The sequence below is a fragment of the Carassius auratus genome, chromosome 26, assembly GCF_003368295.1.
Source record: "Carassius auratus strain Wakin chromosome 26, ASM336829v1, whole genome shotgun sequence".
NCBI classification, from domain to species: domain Eukaryota; kingdom Metazoa; phylum Chordata; class Actinopteri; order Cypriniformes; family Cyprinidae; genus Carassius; species Carassius auratus.
The window spans coordinates 12,148,904-12,170,695 of NC_039268.1; the positions used below are offsets into that span (position 1 = coordinate 12,148,904).

Consider the following 21,792-nt stretch of genomic DNA (forward strand, 5'->3'; position numbering starts at 1 on the left):
ACACCTAGGGAGTGGACAGCCCGCTCTTTCTCACTTGGCCTCTTTTTACCTCGCTTTCTTGTTCATTAAGGTGATTGACACTGGAACTGGAGAGGGTCAATAGGTGCTGGTGTGCAAAAGAGAAAGGAAAGAGATCTCTTTGCAATTTCTGTTTTGTCCTAGTTTCTCTCTCTTTATCTCTGTCTTGCATGCGTCTTTCACAGCGCAATCGCAGAATCATTCTCTTTCTCAATACTTAAGTCAATCGAACAGAAAGCAGTACATCATGACCGCTATAAAAGTTGTTAAAGCTGTGTGTTTTCAAAGAATGTTCCAGATGAAGTGTTGTAGTGTTGTAATTGAAGTGTTGTAGGAATGTATCGTTGTAATCCCACATGATGTGTACTTTTTTGGTGAAGCCTAGTGGTAAAATATCTGGGTTTGTAACTTGAAAAATGTTGGGTCGGTAAGATTTTTAAATCTCTTTGAAAGTCTCTTATGTCCCCCAAAGGCTGCCTTTATATTATCAAAAATACATTAAGAAGTAGTAATATTGTGAAATAATTCACATTTAGAATAAAAAATAGGTTTTTTATTTTAATGCATTTAAAAAATATGTTTATACCTATGATAGCAGAGCTGAATTCGAACATATTTTAGTGATTTATCATTATTATTATAATTTTTTTATAAATTTTTTTATATTTCAAAATACATACAGTACCCCAGATGTTTGATAGTGTAGGTTCCAGTTTGGAGTTGATCCATTAAATAAGTTTTTTTTTTTTAGTTAAATTATTAAAATGACCCCTCCCCCCAACCCCCGAAATAATAATTACAATAAAAACTAGTTAGTTATAGTCAGAATTCAAAACATTCTGTGAGGTTGAAATCAGAGACAATAATCAAATCTTGATTGGAACTAGAGTTCCAAACCTTATATTTGTCTTCTGCTGAACACAAAAGAAGATATTTGAAGAATGTTGAGGTCAAAACAACATTAAACTTTCATGGTATGGACAAAAACAGTAAAACGCATAACTTGTTCATGTGTTTCAAAAGCAAAGTCAGGTTTGGAATGATTTTTTAACTATTATCAGACAATGATGTTTTAAACATTCCATTCTGAATGACGAGATAAACATGTTTACCCTTGCTGCTCCATATTCCTTTAGATATTCATGAAGTGATGTTTGAGTTCTTTGACTCCAACAAATGAAGGAGGGAGGAATGGAAAGAGACACTGAAAGAAGAAGAGAGAGACTTCTGGGGTTCATCTGTTTATTTCCTGGTGTCTTGTCATCTCCTGTTCAATTAGAGATCTAGAGATTAAGAGTGGCAGATGATCAGAATAACATGCCAATCCAAATATTATATGTCATCACATGCATGTGTGCGGCTTCTGCTCATGCATGAACATGGGCTTGTTTTTGAATGATCAGCTCTCTCTCTCTCTCTCTCTCATGTATCTGATGCTGCTGGGGTTCCTCTGTCAGTTCCCGATGATGTAAATCTTTCATGACTTGTCTCTCATTCTCACTTCCTCCCTCATGCTCATCCTGTTCTTTTCCTTTCATCCGCTGTTTCTCGTGTCCTTTCTTCTCTCCCCGCTCTCCTCTGCTCTTCATTTGCCCTGGCGCATCATCATCCTCCCTGAAACTTCATCACTCACTTTGTGCTTCGCCCTTGTTCGTGTTTGTAAAGTTTTCAGGAGAAAAGGGGTGGGAGAAGAAGCGAGAGGAATATCGCAAATGAGATTTCTTTAATGTCTCAGTTGTTCCTCCTGTGCATTAATGAGAGCAAACTTTTGCTTAAAGCGGAGTTCAATTTTTCACACTATTCCATTGCCCGAGACAAAATTTGCAGGTTGTAAAATATTTATTTCGTCGTAAGGCAAAATCTGTTGTCTTGGATTGCATAATTGGCTGATAAATTGCCTTTGCGATTAATCTTAGCTGGCAATGTCACAGATTTTGGTTCGCATTCCTCCTACGACACTCTTCTAATGAATAACCATTTGGAGCACAGAAATTGATTGTGTGTGTATAATCACAAACACAGTGTGCACATTTTTGCATGTGCTGAATATTTGAATGACTTCATTCACTCGACAAAAATGTGCAGTGTTAAATAGTGGACTGCTGGGAATAATGTTTCCCATAATAAAGAGAACCAGTTTCCAGTTTGAAAAGTCATTCGGAGGTGAAATGTAACACTTTTATGTTTCCAAACAGCTGCATTCTGCATTCTGCATTTTGCAGAAACATAAAAATATGTATGTATGTATTATAGTCAAGAAGTTTGTTTGTACTAAATATGTGCTAAAATAATCAGTAAAGTGGTCATATGATGTTGCTAAAAATAATATTATTTTATGTATTTGGTGTAATGAAATGTGTTTATTTGATTTAAGGTTAAAAAAAAAAAAACATTATTTTCCATATAATGTACATTATTGTTTCTCCTCTAAACCCCGACCTTCTTAAACGTGTATATTTTTACAAAGCTCATCGTTCTGAAAAGTGAGGTTTGCTCTGATTGGCCAGCTATCCAGTGCATTGTGATTGGCCGAATACCTCAAGCATGTGATGGAAAGTTACGTCCCTTTACATACTGTGAAGCCATCTCCCTGCACTACCAGACAAAAACAGCCAGAGCTTACTGTTAAGATTTATACAAATCTGTATAAACAAATGCATGTAATTAAATCATGTGGAAACAATGCAGCACAGCTTGTTTAGTTTGGAATGTTTATTATTTCATAATGTGTACTGTTTCACCTGCTATTTCTTAAGTTTTGGCAGTGTCAGGCATTTTGGCAGTGTGACTGCTCCTACTGACACCGGTCTAATGTAAAACCAATTAAAGCACAGCAGTTGCTGAGGTTGTCGTGTGAGACAAAGAGCAACAGAGACAGTGAGAGGGAGAGACGCTCACTTAAATCTTAATACTATTTTATATATATATATATATATATATATATATATATATATATATATATATATATATATATATTAGGGGTGGTTTGGTTTGTTTCACGATTTTAGAGTCATGGCTTCGGTATAATTCGGTATGTGCTATGTTTATGGGAAAACTGTACTTTCAAATAAAAAAAAGAGAATATTCCGTCCAACTACAAGCAACATCACAAATAAATTCAATAAAGATATAAATAATAAACAGTTCTGACGTGCGGGTTTGCGCGCTTCGGATGAGCACATGCACAAATCTTCTCACTGCTTTGCATCCATTGGCTCTTAAATGTTTAAATTAGCAAAGCTTAACGAGTTTAGTTTAAACCTTCGAACAAGGGTATATCTAGAGCAAAAGTTAATATTTCTTATTTTTCATCAAATTCCAAATGATCTAAGCTAATCCACCTATACTCAAATTATATATATATGTGTGTGTGTGTTTTAGTGCTGTCAAACGATTAATTGCGATTAATCACATCTAAAATAAATGTTATTATTTACATAATGTCTGTACTGTGTATATTTATTATTTACCTATTTTGAAAATATTTACATGTATTTATGTGTGTGTGTGTGTAAACAAAATTTTTTATTTAGGATGTGATTAATCATGTGATTAATTAATGTGATTAATCACGATTAATTGTTTGACAGCACTAATATAAGCACTAATATCGCGGTTAATCATTTGACAGCAATATTATTTATTTATTTTATTTATTTGTATGTAGCTGAGATTAACCTAATGATTATATTTGCCTTTGATAAACCCTGAAACTCATTCTCTGTGTGATACTGATCAAACTGCATCTCTTTGTTTATCTCTCTGTGTGTTTACTGTCATTTGTACAGTCTGCACCTCATTTTCTAGGTTTAAGTGAAAATAGGAAGCCAATAAGTGTGGTGTTTCCATTAAGGGCAGGTCAAGGGGCAGCAAATTCCCATAATTACATGTCGCAGGATGATAAAATCATGGCAGGTGTGACAGAGGGGCCAAGAACAGTGGAGCTAATGTTTTTGGGGGCTTAAAGTTTGAATATATATGAGTTATTTTGGTGAAAGGAATTAGTTTTTTCCTGATATCTTTTTTTTCTCTCTCTCTCTCTGCTCTCTGTGACCTGATGAGCAGTAAACAAGAGGAATCGTGGTTCCCTTGGTAAGACACTCTAATGAACTCTTAAAGCTTGTAATCTTCACTCTTCTTCTCGCTTTCTCTCATTCACATGCCCTCTTCTCCTGTCTCCTTTCTCTGATGACATCAGATGATCATCTGCTTTGAGATTTTGAATTATGAAGTGAACATTCTTCCTCTTGTCATTTCCCTTTCTGATTGCCCAGAAGATGAGACATGGGCTATGTTCAGATTTATAGGCTGCGGGTAGCATTCTGAAAAGGGTTAGAAGGAGAAAATTATGAGAACAGAAGCAATAATAGGTCTTAGTTTAAGGAGAAACAGTGTAAGCCAGCGCAAATACTGCAGTTCACTTAAAGACAAATAAACTGAGCACATAATATAGGAAACAGGAAAACAAAAATATAAATTTTTACTACAATACTCCTAGTTAGACATTAAATGTGACAAAAGTAATTGTACTTTTATCAGAGGAGTAACTGTAACTGGTATTTAGTGATGCAGTATAAATGTAATATGTTAAGATGAGTAAATAAAAATATTATTATTATTTTTTTTTACATATAATGTTTTAATCTATTTAATCAATTAACCAAATAAACTATCTACAGATTAATTATCAAAATATTTTTTAGTTGCAGACTTATAATTAATATACTGTTAACTAAGTTATTGTCACAAAATCAATGCACTGTATATTTACAATACTTTCATTTCCTTAATGCCGATTTTGTTTAAATTATTTAAAAGCTATTTTATTTTATTTTGACCAACAAGAGGTAAGTTTTTTAATGAAATTAATGTACCAATATTATGATTGCAGTGAAGCATACTATTACAAGAAATGTAGTCTTTTCACATGATTTTTTATTTTTATTTTTAGTAATATGTAGTATTAAGTGTATTTCATTCCAAAATTAGCAACTACTGTTGTTTATCTTTATTGGATCTCCTTATTATTCTCCAATTATTTTGCTTTCTGTACATAACATGTCCATGCATACCCAAGTTTTTGTCTGATCATTTGAAATGATTTTACAGCCCTTAAAATGGATATCCTAAAGCTAAACCCACACACACAGCATGATGTGTCGTTTCACACTGATTAATATGTGCACACACATTGACCAATCACAGCTGAGAGTCTTTTCCGTGCTCTCTCTTTCTTGTCTGCTCTCACCCATGCTGTCTTCCCCTCTGTGTGTGTGTGCTTGTGTGTGTGTAATCTCTCTTGTACTGTGTGTTTAGATGGATTTGTTAGAGGCTTAAGATAATGGATTCTCCTCAGAGACAAATTTAATATCTCCACATGTCGTAATCTCACTCACTACTCATGTAGACAGACACTGGATTAAGATTATTACATCCAATCTCACTGAATGACCCCTATCCTCGTGTGTGGACTCTGTTTGTCCCTGTAGCTGTGTTCTACAGCCATCTCGATATGCTCAAGGCAGCTAATCTCTGCGCCTGATGAAAACCAACCCGTGGAAGACAACACCGTGTCAACACCATGTCAAACACCATTCTGACTTGAGTGCATGAGGCTGTATAAGTTGCTGACAGCAACATTACCTCAGAAGCACGACACACTGTCTTTTCCCCTCAGTGCAAATCCTCCTTTTCATTTGCGGCATTCTTCAGGCTACTGTACTTCTGAGCTCACTCTGAAAAATAACACGCAGCTATAATCAGCATTTCCCGAAGCACAATATGAGAATAGATAGACTCGCACAATTATTCTGTCAGCAGAGGTGAGGGATGTGAGCTAGAGTGGGATTCTTTATTTCTGTTGGATCATATTTAATGTGTTTATGTTAATTGTTTGCCGTTCAGCATGATATTGCATTTCACACAGTCTGATTTAGACGTGTGCACTTGTTTGTTTGTTCTGGAACAATGTTCCTATCGATCGATCACAGCCATTTTAACCCCAGAAACCAGAGAGCACGGACTGGTTGAATTTTTTTTTCTCATATAAATGCATATTAGCTTATATTAATAGCTAGGCAGATCATGTTTGATGACACTGGTGATGGCTTGACAAAGCATTGTCATAGTTTAAAATAACCTTGAAAATATTCAAGTTTGAAGGTATAGCTACTCGGAGAAGACAGATAATTAAAGGTTGCTAACATGATTAAACATGATGTTAACATGTTTTAGCATATTGTATGATTTAACATCTTGCGGGTACGTTTATAGCGTGTTTTAACATGTTGCTAACATGTTTAGCACATTTCTAGCATGATTTAGCATGATTTTGGCATGTTTTAACAAAACATTTGGACATTTTAGCACATTGCTAGCATATTTCTAGCATGATTTAACACCCAAAAGATCCATATGTTGTTGTTCATACTTCATAGATAATGCACATATCTTCCATTTAGTTATTAATGCAAGAATCAATGTGACTGAATCACTAAATCAGTGGTTTGAACTCATGAATGCATGAATTCAGCCTGGTTTTGTGAACTGAAAAAAGATCAGATCATTGAAAAGTTCTGACTCAAAAGAATGATTTGTTCATGAATTAGACTTCACTGGCTCTACTGTATACAGTTGTGGTTCTATTATGATTTTAGTAAGGTTTTAGTAAGTTGCTAACATGATTTAACTTACTGCTAGCATAATTTAGCATGTTGCTAACATGTTTGAGCTAGTTGCAAGTATGTTCTAGTAAGCGATTTAACACATTTTATCACATTGCTAGCATGATTTAGCATGTTCTTTACAAGTATTAGCACATTTCTAGCATTTAACATTTTTCTACATTGTTTTCACATGTTGGTAGCCTAATTTAGCATGCTGCTTACAAGTATTAGCACATTTTTAGCATTTAACACTTTTCTACCATGTTTTTACATGTTGGTAGCCTGATTTAGCATGTTGCTATCATGTTTTAACAAAGCATTTTAGCACATTGCTAGTATGTTAGCGTAACATCTAGCATAATTTACTAAAATGTTGTTGCATGTTCATGTTTTAAGTTGTTGCAAGCATAATTTAGCATATTGCCAGTATGTTTTGGCAAACATTTTAACATGTTTTGTTTTTTAAAGAAAATTTTAAGAAAATTAAAGGTAGTAACCATGTTTGTTTTTTATTTTTATTTTTTTTAACTGGTTAAAATAATTTTTTGTTCCAAGAAAAGGGTGTGTAAATCATGCTAAGCTCTTGTGCTCTGTGCACATCAATAGTTGAAATCTGGAAGGTATTTTACACCAGATGTATCCAAGGTTTGCTAGGTGTAATTGCTACTAGACATAAATTTAAAATGTGCCAGTCTATGCAAATTAGGTTTCATGCCAGATAATAAGATCCAAATCTAAGGTGTCACTGTTTAACACACACTGGCTACATTAAGAGTGCACATACATGACAACTTTTGAAATAGCACTTTGTTTTTAAACTTTCAGAAATGGCACTTTCATATATGTAGTTCCTCTTCTTATTGACTTTTCCTGTCCTGTCCTGTTTTTTTTTGTTGTTGTTTTTTTCACTCACAGTTTTATGCTAGGTTTTTTTTGTGCTTTGTTTGTCATCTTTTTGAATGATGAGATACAGCCAGATGAATGCATAAATTACATACATTCCTATTGAGATTACAAAAGTTAGAGTGTCTGTCACTTCTGTGTTCTGAGAAAGTGAGAATGCATTACACCTTTCCAGTCACTGATCAAAGATCAGATCAGAGATTGTGTGTGCGTGTGTGTGTTTGCATCTGTGTACCAGTTTATCTATCATAGTAGACTGGTTTTCATCTGAGCTCTATAATCTCGCCATTCTCCCCGATTCTTAAAGGAAAAATTCTCATAAAAGGAAAATTCTTTCAATTGTTTACTTCTTTTATTTCATGGCATTTAAAGATAATGCATAATATATTAATATATTAAACAATTAAAGAATGCAAAAGTATAGAAAAATTATTAGAGTACGTTTTACAAGAAAAATAATGCATGAGTCATATACTGTAGAATGAGTTTATACATCGTACAAGTAATATGTGCAGCTCTTGTGATATTTTTTGTTGCTTTTTGCATCCTTATTGCAATCGAAAGCTCCAGTTCTCATTTATTTAATTGCACGGAATGATATAAGGACAAGAAAATGACATAATTTTCATTTCAGGGTGAACTATTCCTTTAAAGATGCAATCACATGTCATTTTCGCCACTCACCTATCTTTCCCCATCTCCCGCTCTTTCTTCCCCTCCTCTATCATCTGTCAACCATGGATAGTCATTTGACTTTCTTCTGCATGTATTATTTTTCAGAGAACTAAATAATTCAGAGAGAGGATAAAAAGGACATAGAAAAAAACTTAGCACCTCATCACAAAGCCTTATCTCCCCCATGATGTTCAGTCTATTAACCTGATTGATTGTGCCAATAATCAGCCGTCTCTCTCTTTTTTACCATTCTTTTCCTTTTCTCCATCTCAGACGTTATTGCCCCAGCTGAATTGGTTGCCCCGGTGATAGTGATTGCACCTAAGAACACATCAGTGGTTGCCGGGGCGAGTGAGGCTACTCTTGAGTGTGTTGCTAATGCAAGGTGGGTTGCCCTCGACAGCACTGACTCACTGCCAGGGTTCCGTTAATATAAGGCTTCTTGTAAAATTTCACAGATGTTTGTCATCATTACATTGTTTTTATTATACATCACAATGGTGATGTCATTTAGTGTCAGTCATTTTGAATTGTGACTTTATCTGTTTATCTATTTCACATTTCCTTGCTGTAAAATTCACTTGTTTCAACTTAAATTAAACCAGATTCTTCTTTTCAATTTGGTCAAATAAGCTATTTGGACAAAAGTATGTAGTTGTAGATACAGTAAAGCTGGCTGAGAATTTCATTTCAAAACCACTGACCCCATAAAACTGCAGTTTTCTTTCATGAGTTGACATATCTCCTGTTGAAAATTAAGTGGAAACTTCATTATAATATTAAAGGAGTCTGTATCACTGCCAATATCTTGATTTGCCACTTAATAGATGGTTTTTATTCTTATATAGTATAAAGAGCATTTGATTGGTTAAAAAAATTGTGCAGTGCTGGATGAGTCATCAGTATTTTTTTATTTGTTTTCCTGCAAGAGACTGTCAATTTTAAATATGTATATCTGATAATAATGAATTGTGTTAACATTTATTCAGAACAGCATATGAAGCTAAAGGGATTGATAAGATTTTTAATTTTTAATTTATTTGAAATAAAAAATAAATAATAATAAAAACAGGAGCATTGTGAAATATTATTACACTGTAAAATATATATACAAAAACTTAATTTATATTTTAATACATTTAATGTAATTTATTTCAAAGCAAAATCTTCCATTATTGCATTGTTATTTGCTGAATTGTTGCTCAGGAAACATGTTGAAAACAGTTGTGCTGCTTAATATTTCTGTACTGTGATGCATATATTTTTTTCATGGATTATTTGGTGAATAAAAAAGAACAGCATTTATTTGATGAAAATAAACAAATAAATAAATAAATAAAAATCTAATCGATTTTTAGGCATTATATTGCAGCCTTGCCATCAGATGAATTACGTACATTTTATAATTTATTAGATCTGAAAGCAGTTAGTTTCAGTTGTTTATATATATATATATATATATATATATATATATATATATATATATATATATATATATATATATATGTAACACTATAACCTTTGTAATCATCGGGAAGAAGGAGGCGGGAACCGGCGCACAATCAATAACACTTTAATATTCAAAAATAAACAAAACAGCACGTCAGCCCCTCACGGCGACTGACGCGCACAAATAAAAAACAAACACATAAAATAATGTCCCAGGCCTGGTCCTCTCTCGTCCTTCACTATAGTCGCTCCCGTTTTATATCCTTAAGTTAAGACACAATAAATAAATAAAAAAACAATCAATCGATTAATTAATCAATCAACTTCTCAATCAACCAATCAATCAAACAATAAAGCAGTCTTATGGACCCCAAATATTTTGGTAGTGTATATGACATCAAAGCTAATAAACCCACAAAAGTTGGCTTTAAACATTGCAGTTAGTATTAACTTGTTTTTGGGGGCTAGCCAACCTGTAAAGTCAGGGTGCCCACATACTTTTGACCATGTAGTGTATGAATTTGTTCTTGTATATTTAACACATAACACATAGTTGTTGTGCCCTCCATAATTCTTGGCTTGAGTATTAATTTCAGTATTGCAGTTAATGTGCTGTGTTTTGTGTGTGTCCGTGGAGCAGATCTCTCGACAGGCTGCAGGTGTTCTGGAAGCGTAATGGGGTGAGACTAACAGCAGGAGTGGACTCGTTCGGTCGCAGGCTGGTCATCAGTAACCCCACCTCAGCAGACGTGGGTCTGTACGTGTGTGAGGCTGCGCTCAGAAACAGCAGTCAAAAGAGTACAGAGGCCAAAGCGTACCTCTCCGTGCTGGGTAAGATGATTGCTGTTACTATACGTGCAGGTTCAGACAGATTTTTAAGTATTATTTTACTGAAATGCCCTGGAGAGATGCCTGAATTCAGGCATATAGTTGAATTAAATACCGCAGTCAGCTCAATTTTGTGTTGTATAATAATACCAGATCTCTTTTAAAGCAAGTCAGTCCACTTTCATTTGCATTTTTTTCAATGCCTCTGGGCAGCTATGTCTAGTCAAGTGTAGCTACAAGTTTATGTATGAATTACTGTACATATGCCAGTTCAGCAATACATTTTAAAAACATCATCAATTTTGAGAACCCAAAAGTGAAAACTATAGTTTTCAATGAGAACTATTTTACACTTTTATTTTAAGCACACTGTTGCAGTCACGTTCTCACAACTCATGCTTTAAAGCATGGATCCTCTAATCTGGCCCACGAGATCCCCTTTCCTGCAGAGTTTAGCTCTAACCCTAATCAAACACACCTGAGCAAGCTAATCAGTGTCTTCAGGATCATTCGAAAAACACAGGTAGATAAGGTTGATCAGGGTTGGAGCTAAACTCTGCTGTGCATTGGCCCTCCAGGGTAAGATTTGAGGATCCCTGCTTTGTATTTATTTATTTATTATATTGCCCAAACTATCTCCATATGGTATCTTAACTGTATGGTTATAGCTATCATTGGTTATCATTCTGATAATGAATCATAGATATTTATATCATAAATATCTAGTATGAAATTCATTAAATGAAAAAAAAAGAGTTAGAGTAATTTTAAGTTACATTTTGGTTAACTTTATATTATTTATATATTTAAGTTAATAGTTAGGCTTTCAAGGCTGTTGTAAAGATCAGATGATGCCTTTACCAATAAGCTGATTGTCTCTTTTTTTTCTCTATTCATTTTTCAATTAGTTAGTTATACACACAACTTAACTTTTAAATATTAGCCAAGCTACAAAGACATATGAATGCTGCTGACCATATTATAGTTCTTCATCAAAGTCTTGATTTAGTGGCATTGCCCAGCAGTTCTAACTGATTTACCGAAGGCTTTAAGTGGCTAAATCATAGATAAAACTCTGATGGAGCATTTGATGGCTAGGTTTGATTAAGAAATATTTCTGAGGTTGTGGAAAGAGTCAGTATGAAATCAAAAATACATACACATTCCAGAAATCACAGTTGGAACTGCCTCTGTGACATTTTCAAGAACAGATGCCTTTTTCGCAGCAGAAGTTTAAATACAGCCTTTAATGACACATCAGCCTGGTTGTAGACACAATTTAATAAATTTGCACCTTTGTATCTCTCAGTAAGTGGGCAGACAAATTTAGATATTTTTTAAAAGTGAATTCTAACAATTTCTATACTCATTTATTCACACAGTAGCAGGTTAGCTCTCAGTTTTTTTGGTCAAATAACTGGCGTTTTATCTGAGCATCATGACTCTTAGTTTCCCATGTTTCCAGAATGTCACTGGGCTTAAACATCCTCAGCCTCCTTAACATCCCTACTCTTTGATCCAAAAACACAAATATTATTCTCTGCCCCGAGATCTTTTTCACTAAAAGATGTGCTATGAATATTTATACCTCAACCCTTATTAGAAACAGCTACGAATATTCTTTCAATGAGCTTGTCTGACAGGTGTGCGCCGTACATGATTGGGCGAAAGGGGGCATGCATATGCATGAGGCAGCCAATGGAGTGATGAATAAATTGGGGCTGTTGGAGGCTCATAGAGACTTTTATAGAAAGATAAAGTGAACATGTCAGAGCAGCCAGCAGTGGAAAAGAGGTTGAGATGGAGGAGGTATTTATTGTTTCTGCCGTTGAATCCGATCCAGGCGCCGATCTGAATATGTATATCCTGATCTGCATAAATGTACAATGAGACTGAATAAGTGCTGATTTGTCAGGGAAGAACCAAAAGGTGGAGAGCAAAGAGAGAAGAAAGGATGAGGATGAATTAGAAAAACTGTGGCGTTTCGTTTGCTGTTGTTGTTATTTGTTTAACCCCCTCCTTTTTTTTCCGCGATATTCTTCAGCAAATGAAAAGCTGTTATCAGCAACACGCTTAACAAGTCCTTCGTCTTTTTTCATTTGAAGTGAGTTAGACAAGGCGAGAGCAGGAAAAAAACAAATGCCAGGTGTGTGAAAAAGTAACAAGAGTCTTGCTCTTCCTGTCAAGAAATCTGAAAATAAAAGTGCAGTGATTAAAAGGGTTTTCTTTTTTATGTATACATTTATACAGCTCAGTATAATAAGCTAAGTGTGGCACCAAAGACTCCTGGAAAAGTCTGGACTCACTTTTTGTTTTGTACATGTAGTTTAGTGAAAGTACTCATCCATACTTTTACTCTTTCATCATGACTTCAAAATATACGCTTCTTGAATATATAGTTATGTCAGCAGACTCTGGAATACACCCATATTGGTATTTAATGGTGAAAATATAAATGCAGACCCATTGGCATGAGGGACACAACACATGATGTCTTTAACAAATACCTAAACAACCACTTAAAACATCTAAGCAACCACCTAACTGCATTCTAGCAACCATCTAGAATACATAAAACACTTTACAACACCTTATTACCACCCAGAACACCAATCACCCTTTCTTCAGAAAACATTGAAATCTTGCGTATATTGACAAGTATACTGTATGTGTGTGTGTGTGTGTGTGTGTGTTGTATGAACACAGAGCCTCCGTACTTCACGTCAAAACCGAAAAGGTCGGTCATTACGGAAGTTGAGAAAACCGTGGAGCTTCACTGTCAGGCCAAAGGTAAGCCCCGCCCCTCCTGGAGACAACTGCCTATCAAATTACTGCACCACCTCTGAGTTTGACCACTTTAGAGTCATATAACCCATGTCCTACATCGGCTGCTGCTGAATAACCATTCCACTGTAAGAAAGTATAATCTTTATATTGTCAAGAGTATAAAAACTGCCAGCACTTGCACAAAAAAGTCACTTAACTTCCAGTGCAATACCTTAAATGCATCTTTTAAAAGCATAATGTTTCCATTTCCGCACTATGCTATAGGATGTTCATTTTACTGTGGCCGGTGTGCTTTCAGACGACTATTTGTTACAAGAACGTCATTCATTTTATGTGCTGAGTCAACTGGAAGACTTTTATCGTAGCCGTTTGTCGCCTCACAAATTTGACCTTTTCGCCAAGCGCAGCATCGTCCCCCACTCGTTTCCTCCACGTGTCCTTATTTGAATTCATCTTTATTTAATTGACTAAATGAGTGATCTAGAATAAGCGGTCAAGTACATTAGAAAAGGCGAGCGAGGCGCTAATGGAATTAGCCGCTAATTGGCATCAGTGTTCATAATACGTTAGGATCTCGTTAAAAGACATTAGGTATATCAATGGCTCACAGGGCAACGGAGGAATAGAATCCGACTAGAAAATCCTTTTAACAAGCTGCGTAAATCTGACCTACATTTCAGCAACAAATTCCAAGTGTCTAAAAGTTAAACTTTTCATGACTTCTAACAAGGAAAATTCGTAAAGAGAGACCTCAAACAGATCTTTCTTCTCCCCTTCTTTCAATCGTAATATTTTCCCCCTTTATTTAACGGAAATCTGGACAGTTTCACTTTCATGAAACTTTTGAAAACTACTGAGACTTTTCCTTTTTTTGTGGCAGAGATTGTACCTCTGCAATTTACACTTGCTGTGAATCTCGTCAAGCTCTTTTTGCACTTTCATAAGGGTGTGAAGCTGAGTTTGTGCGCACTTTGTCATAAACTGTCAGGAATTTAATTACAGCGAGCTTGTTTTTGACAGTCTTATTTTAACATCCTTGTCTTGCATCCGTGGGTGTGACACGACTATCAACGATGGGAGGCGGGTGGAGCGGATTCACGCTATTTGACCTTTTAAAGTGTTGAGCTGCAGGATTTATCCATGATGTATTCTTTAATTTGCATATCGTGATGAGCATATCATGAGTTCCTGCAGATTAACTTAATTTACAATTATTGCTAATATGTATAATTGCCATTTTATTCGTTTTCATGCTCGCTTCTTGATTTCTCGCTCCCTCTCTTATCCTCTCCAAATCTTCAGCTTTTTTGTCTGTGAAGCATGTCAAAATTTTATTGGAAGTTTAATCAATCAAAGCCAATTTATTAGATTAAATTTTCATTAATTAAACCAAAGTGTGCCCTGATGAAGGCCTATTGATGAAAACATTAACTTGTGATTTATCAAGCAGCGTGTGTGTGTCTGCTTTGATAATAATTCTCTCTTCTATCAAATGTCATGTGGTATTTGTGTAAATCTATGCCTTAAATATTTGGGGTGCATGCACTCTGGTTAAAGTTTGGAGTAATTAAGATTTTAATGTTTTTAAAAGTATTTCATGCTCACCAAGGCTGCATTAATAAGACCAAAATACATTTAAACTTGTATTAAATATTATTGCTGTTATATCAGTTACTATTTCTATTTTAATATATTTTAAAATATATATATATTTTTTTTTTTTTACCTAATATACTTCAGGATGTTGTAAAATGCTAATTTGGTGCTTAATTATTATCAATTATTATTGGTGCACAATTAATCAGAATTGCTGCTTAAAATGTTTATGGAAACCATAATGCATTTTTATTTTTATTTTTTTCATTTTAATGCATACATAATAGAAAAAGAATAGAGAATGCTAGTGTTTGAGGGTCATTTTTATAGTAAATAAAAAGAAAACAATTAGATAGAATAGAAAAAGAATAGAGAAAACTAGAGTTAGAGGCTCAGAGGGTCAGTTTATTATTATTATTATAATTTAATATTAAGCAACTGTTTCCAACATTGTCGTAATAATGCGCAAAATTCAGCTTTGCATCCCAAAAATTTATTCTATTTTAAAGGATATTACAAAAAAAGATAAATAAAATGTATTTCAACTATTTCTCAAATTTAATGTTTTTTTTCTAGCAAATAAATGTAGCATTACAAATCTTGTACTTTATATATATATATATATATGTGTGTGTGTGTGTGTGTGTGTGTGTGTGTGTGTGTGTGTGTGTGTGTGTGTGTGTGTGTGTTATAGTGATAAGTATTTAAACACATCGTCAAGCTTCATGTATTATCCAGGGGTTCCCACTCCAAAGCTGGAATGGTTCAAGGATGCTGTCCCCCTCTCCACACTGAGCAACCCTCGATACAAACTCATCTCTTCCTCAATGGTTCTGCAAGTGCAAAGAATTCAACCAGACGATGCTGGAATTTTCCAGTGCTTCGCTGAAAACACAGCTGGAGAAATCCAGGCATATACCAACTTGGTTGTCACAAGTAAGATTAACAGTTGTAGGAACATTTCACCAAAAAATTCAATACTGCCATCATTTAATCACTCACATGTGGTTCCAAACCTGTATGACTGTAGCACAAAGACATTTAGAATTTATTTTGGTGCTAGTTACCATTTCTTTTCATTATATTTAAATTATTTGTTATTTTTTTCTAAAACAATATATATATATATATATATATATATATATATATATATATATATATATATATATATATATATATATATATATATATATATATATATATTATTTATATTTATATTTATTATTATAATTTAGTAGTTAGTATAAATTTGTAGTATTAGTATTAGTATTATTAAAAAATATATATATTCCACTGGAAAAGAAAAGTAATATGGCTTTGGAATGACATGAGGATGAGTAAATGATGACAGAATTATAATTTCTGGATGAACAATTGCCTCAAACTAATGGGAGGAAGATTCATAAATACAGCCATGGATGTTTTAAAAGTCAGTGATCTTGCTCTCTTTCCCTTTGGTTGTGAATTGATCAGGGAGTTCAGAGACCCCTCATTGATCTGTGTAATTAATCAGTGTCTACTGAGAGATCAACCTTTAACACACACACACACACACTCGGCACATAATCAACACCTCCAGCTCTCTCTCGCTTATTTATTCTCATCTATTTTTTCCTCTCAAGTTTCATTTCACTTCACACCGTTTTTACTTAAGTTTGAGAGTTTTAAAGTTAGGCAAATTCATCATGTTTATGATATTAATTAGCAAGTTCTATAACTTACTTTAATAGTGGCGTGATATTTAAAGCTGCAGGTTGTTCACTCTAAACACTGTACATATAATAATGTACATATATGCATTGACCCCAAGTAATACTAGAGCTACATTTCCATTCAGAAGTTTGGGGTCTGAAACATTGGCATTGACATGCGGCCTGTATCCAGATGTTGTCCACATACACACTGAAAAGACAAGTGTAAATGTCCTTCTGATTGAAAGGTCCAGAGGTAGTCAAGGACACATTGTGATCTCAGTGTAATGTAATCGCAATCCAGCCATCGTGTCTGCATTCACTTGATGGCGTCAGGCAAAACCCCCCTACAGCTGGCAAGAGAATACCCAACACTTCAGGTTGACTTTCACCATCCTCTGCAGACTTATTTAAATATTGTGCGGGAAAGACAGATCCGATCAGTTATCCAGATACAGAAGTTGATGTTCCCAAGTGTGAATGCATCAGGTCTTGATCTGCTTGCTTGGATCATGGTGATCACATGTTAATGCCAAGTGGAAACGCAACCTAAGATTTTTTGTAATGTTTTTAAAAGAAGCCTTTTATGCTCACCAAGGCTGCATTTAGTAAAGTAATACAGTAAAAGAAGTAATATTATTACAGTTTATTAATTTTACAATTATTTAATTTTATTATTACAAAACCTTCCTCTAGCAATGCTTAGGTCATGGGTTTAAGTAACTTTTGTGCCAGAATTCAGGATCAGTGGAAAGTTAAAAAGAACAGCATTTATTTTTACTGTAACTTTTGATTTATTAAATGCATCATTCATTTATAAAAGTATATATACATATATTTGTAATTATTAAAAAAATATTATTATTATTATTATTATTATTATTATTATTATTATTATTATTATTATTATTAATAATAATATTATTATTAAATCTTAATAACCTCAGAAATTCTAGTGTTCCCATTTTTTTTTTTTTTTTTTTTTTTTTTTTTATTCATTTACTCCTGAATAATTACAAATGGAAATCATTCCATTTCGAAATTATTTTTAAGTTTTAAGTTTAAAAATGGTTTGAGTTCCTTTGAGATTTTAATCATTGTACATAATAATAAACACAAATAATGTGTTAATAAATAGTATTCCGCCTTTATAAGCTACTATGTGTTACATTAATTGTAGGTTACATTAAATAAATTATTTATGCATTTAATAATAATTATGCATGTAGCTTTTGGGAGTCATATTGTTATGGAATATTAATAAAAAATATATTTGCCACACTTAAGGACAATAGTATATCTCTTGTTTTCATTAAATCTTTCTAAAAAGTTTTGCTTGAAAAGTTAGGTATTTTATCTAATGCAGTAACATTCTTAATTTTTAAAGTGTCCAAATGCTTATTAGCTAGAGTGACCATACATTATTTATTCCTAATGACATGATCTATATAGTGATCTATTGATCGATTTGTATTTCTTTGGGCCTTCTGTAAACCCCACCTTCTTGCACACCACAGTTGGATTATTATGTATAATGCCTGCATGCAACTAAACTACTTTTCAGTCCTGATTCATCTTCCATTTTAGGCAATCTAGAAATCCTGGCAATACAATTTCCAGAAAAAGAGGCTGCATATTCACCCTTATCACCTCTAGATTTTTTTACTAATTTGTTTTTATGGTAGGCGTGTCACCATCTTTCACCACGCCCCCTTCTGACATCACTGTGACTGATGGAACGTCAGCTGTCTTCACCTGTGAGACATCTGGTGCCCCCAAACCTGCCATTGTTTGGAGGAAAGGTATGTTAGATTATATTCACGCTTTATTGCACGTCATTTACACGGTTACACGTTAAACTGTTAAGCAGTGACTAAACCCTGGGAATCTTGCAGGTTCTCAGGTGTTAGCGAGCGGATCGGTACAGACACCTCGTTTCACTCTGCTGGAGTCTGGAGGCTTACGGATACTTCCCATAATGCCAAGCGACGCAGGAAACTACACATGCTTGGCATCTAACTCTGAGGGACTGGTCAACACAACAGTGGCCCTGACAGTCTTGAGTACGAAAGTGTAAAATTGTGAAAAAATATGTTGTTTTTAATAACTTGAATGGACAAACAAATGCAGTGTGTTTGAAATTTAGCAAAGGCAGGATTGCAGACAATTTCCAAACATGCCTTTTATCAGCAGTCATTGTTCGGGTTAATAGCAGCATTCATTAGCTAGGCTGATTGTAAAGGCATAGCAATGCACAGTATTTGTGAAATGTTAAGTCTTTCGCAGTAATTTCACATCGGAATAGTGTCACCCTTAAATCCCAAGGACTCTGTTTATCTTGCTCTGCATGCTTAATGATGCTGATGTAGGTTTACGCTCTAGTGTGGGTGCGCGGAAGAACATTTTTGACATCCAGCCTAAATAATGCTTTTTGTGGATTGGCCAGTTAAAAGGAAAAGCAAGTCTCTGAGATTAAAACTGCAGTGTGTAATTTATGCACTTCTGGCGATGCCAAATGGAATTTCGAAAAACAAAAAAAACAAAAAAGTTTTTGTTACTTGCAATAAACATTAAAAAAATGCACGCCAAGACACGTTGATGTAATAAAACAGCTAAAACTAAAACTGAAAACTAAAACATATAAACATAAAAAAAGACTAAAATGATTAAAATTGAAATATATACGATATATGATAAAAACTGATTCAAAATAGTATCATTATCACACTCTCTGTGCATTTAACTGGGAGAAAGCGTTTAAATGTTGAAAATATTACATGCATTAGCTTTAATCAGGTCAATTGGACCCAGTGGGTTGTGTGTGAGAGAGAATTTGTTCATTTGCTCAGCCGCACTATATGTTTATTGAGACGCAGTGTGAATTTTCGAACGTTCATGCTTTGTAAATTTCATTCTGTTTTGCTAATGAAGCTGTCAGTGGGAATTACCTAATAGGGTTAAAAGAACTGTGAATAATGATGTTGGTAATGATTAAACTGTGGCGTGAATTTGTCCTAAACTGCATTTTATTAATCAGGTCGAACCTTCATTTCAACACCTCCTGAGGATCAGCGTGTCATCAAGGGGACTACCGCTGTGCTGAACTGCGCCGCAACCCACGACCCCAGAGTCACCGTCAGGTCAGAGCTTGAGCTCGGATGCATGTTGTGGAACCCATTTTGACATTTAGATTTCCCGAACTTAACAATATTGTCTCTGTAAGGTCTGCACTGGTTTTTGCTAATTAGCGACGCAACAGTAAATCATTGCTGTTGCTATTATTTAAAACCTGCTCACACCGCACAACTTGTGCTACAGAAATGAATGATTCCTTATATCGTGCCACTTGAGTACTTTTCTAAGCTATTTGAAGGTAGACTTGAGGCAGATGAGCTATGATGTAAACGCTGAATGAATTCCCACAGTAGATGCACATCAAAAGTCATGTGACTGAATAATTTGTGCATAACTTATTTTTATTGTGTGCCAATTAAAATGATTTAAATGGAACATGACAAATATATAGATTTTTTTCTGAACGTAATTAGTCATGTACTGTCGCTGCTGCCAAAAGGGTTTATTTTTAAGCTTGTCACTGCTGAAAAACCTGCATAATTGTCAGGTTTATGATGTTTAGTGCCAGTTTATCTGATAACACACAATATTTACTGCTAACCAGCTATGATAGTCGAACCATTTAACCATTCTGGCAACCACAAAACACAAACATATTTTTTATTAGGGATAGTTCACATTAGAGACAGCTTACCCTGTCTCTATCCTCCTTGTTTAGGTCATTATGAAGCATATAAGGGAAAGAAGCCATCATATGGCTTTTGATGTTGTTCTGTCTCAGGAGGCTAAGTGCATTTTCTGCAGGTCTTTGGAGTGTGATATTTTTGGTGGATTATGAGTCATCATAAAGAGTCTTATTCTCCTCAGATATGTATGGAAGAAAGGAACCAAGCCGCTGAGCGTGTCGACTGGTGGGCGAGTGTCAATGAAGGAAGGTTCACTCCACATCAGCCAGACGTGGTCCGGAGACATCGGAGACTACACCTGCAGGGTCATCTCACCTGCTGGAAACGACTCGAAAACCGCCCGACTGGAAGTCATGTAAGCGGAAATAGACACACAGAGATCCTCGCCAACATGCACGCTTGATACGAAGCGCTCAGAAGCGAATACACTTGTATAATTCGCGCTACGTATTGGAGTGCTATTGTAGGAGGAAGATGCTTGGATCTCAGCTGCAGTTCTGAAGCCAAGACAACCATCCAAAAATGGGCTGTAATGATAAGACAGAGGAGGGAGCAGCTGTGATGTGTGTGTGTGTGTGTGTGTGTGTGTGTGTGTGTGTGTGTGTGTGTGTGTGTGTGTGTGTGTGTGTGTGTGTGGAGGGAGGGAGATAAAGAGAGAGTGGAATAAAATGGCCTGATGCCCAAGGCCAAGATCAGCTCCTTTGACGACTAGCCAATGTTGCTACACTTCTGTGGCATCATGGAACTAATTAAACACACATACACACACACACACACACATGCATGTGCTTAGATATTAATTACTGCTTCTAGATGGCTGAATGTTGTTCTCCCACGGATTGTCGTATGGATGGATGCAGAGGAAATATCATTGATCTTTGAAGTTAGATGAGATACACAGAGAAACACAAATGACAGGCAAGAGTGGGGTGCTTGTTTAATTGGATGCATTTGAAAGTACTATTCACAATCAAAAAGATGTAAACATACCAGATCGAACTAAAATGTGCCTTTTGTGTCAAAAGTCTCAAGTAATGCACTACGCTTTTATTCAGTAAGAATTAATTAAATTGATTAGAAATCACACGTATAATGTTACAAAAGATTTCTCTTTCAAATAAAAGCTGTTCTTTTGAACTCTTTTCATCAACAAACCCTGAAAAAAATGGCTCACAAAATATTCAGTGACACAACTATTAGTTGCAATATTAATAATAACACGAAATGTTTTCTGGAGCATCGGGTTTCCCAAACACTCAAAGCCAAAGAGATAGTCCCGCCCCAAACTCATTGGTTGTTGAGCCAGATGCTGCTGTGTTGCTAGTTTTTGGTGGAAATCAACCTACTGTGCAAGCTTGAAAAAACTTGCCTAAAGAAAAATGAGAGAGTATAGCTTATTGAATCGCATCACAGCTCAAC

At 34.9% G+C, this 21,792-nt stretch overlaps 1 protein-coding gene across 4 annotated transcripts in view; it reads left to right on the plus strand.

Moving 5' to 3' along the window:
• sdk1b (sidekick cell adhesion molecule 1b) overlaps nucleotides 1-21,792 on the plus strand; it is a 190,938-nt gene that overhangs the window by 105,250 nt on the left and 63,896 nt on the right. For 2 of the 4 annotated variants that reach the window (XM_026204260.1, XM_026204263.1), the window contains exons 7-15: nucleotides 4,084-4,110; nucleotides 8,535-8,646; nucleotides 10,351-10,541; nucleotides 13,245-13,328; nucleotides 15,660-15,857; nucleotides 18,298-18,414; nucleotides 18,508-18,675; nucleotides 19,650-19,752; nucleotides 20,555-20,728. In XM_026204260.1, the coding sequence (XP_026060045.1) occupies nucleotides 4,084-4,110; nucleotides 8,535-8,646; nucleotides 10,351-10,541; nucleotides 13,245-13,328; nucleotides 15,660-15,857; nucleotides 18,298-18,414; nucleotides 18,508-18,675; nucleotides 19,650-19,752; nucleotides 20,555-20,728 (1,174 nt within the window). The remainder of the gene's footprint in view (nucleotides 1-4,083; nucleotides 4,111-8,534; nucleotides 8,647-10,350; nucleotides 10,542-13,244; nucleotides 13,329-15,659; nucleotides 15,858-18,297; nucleotides 18,415-18,507; nucleotides 18,676-19,649; nucleotides 19,753-20,554; nucleotides 20,729-21,792) is intronic. The other 2 variants (XM_026204262.1, XM_026204264.1) reach the window with 1 other exon arrangement.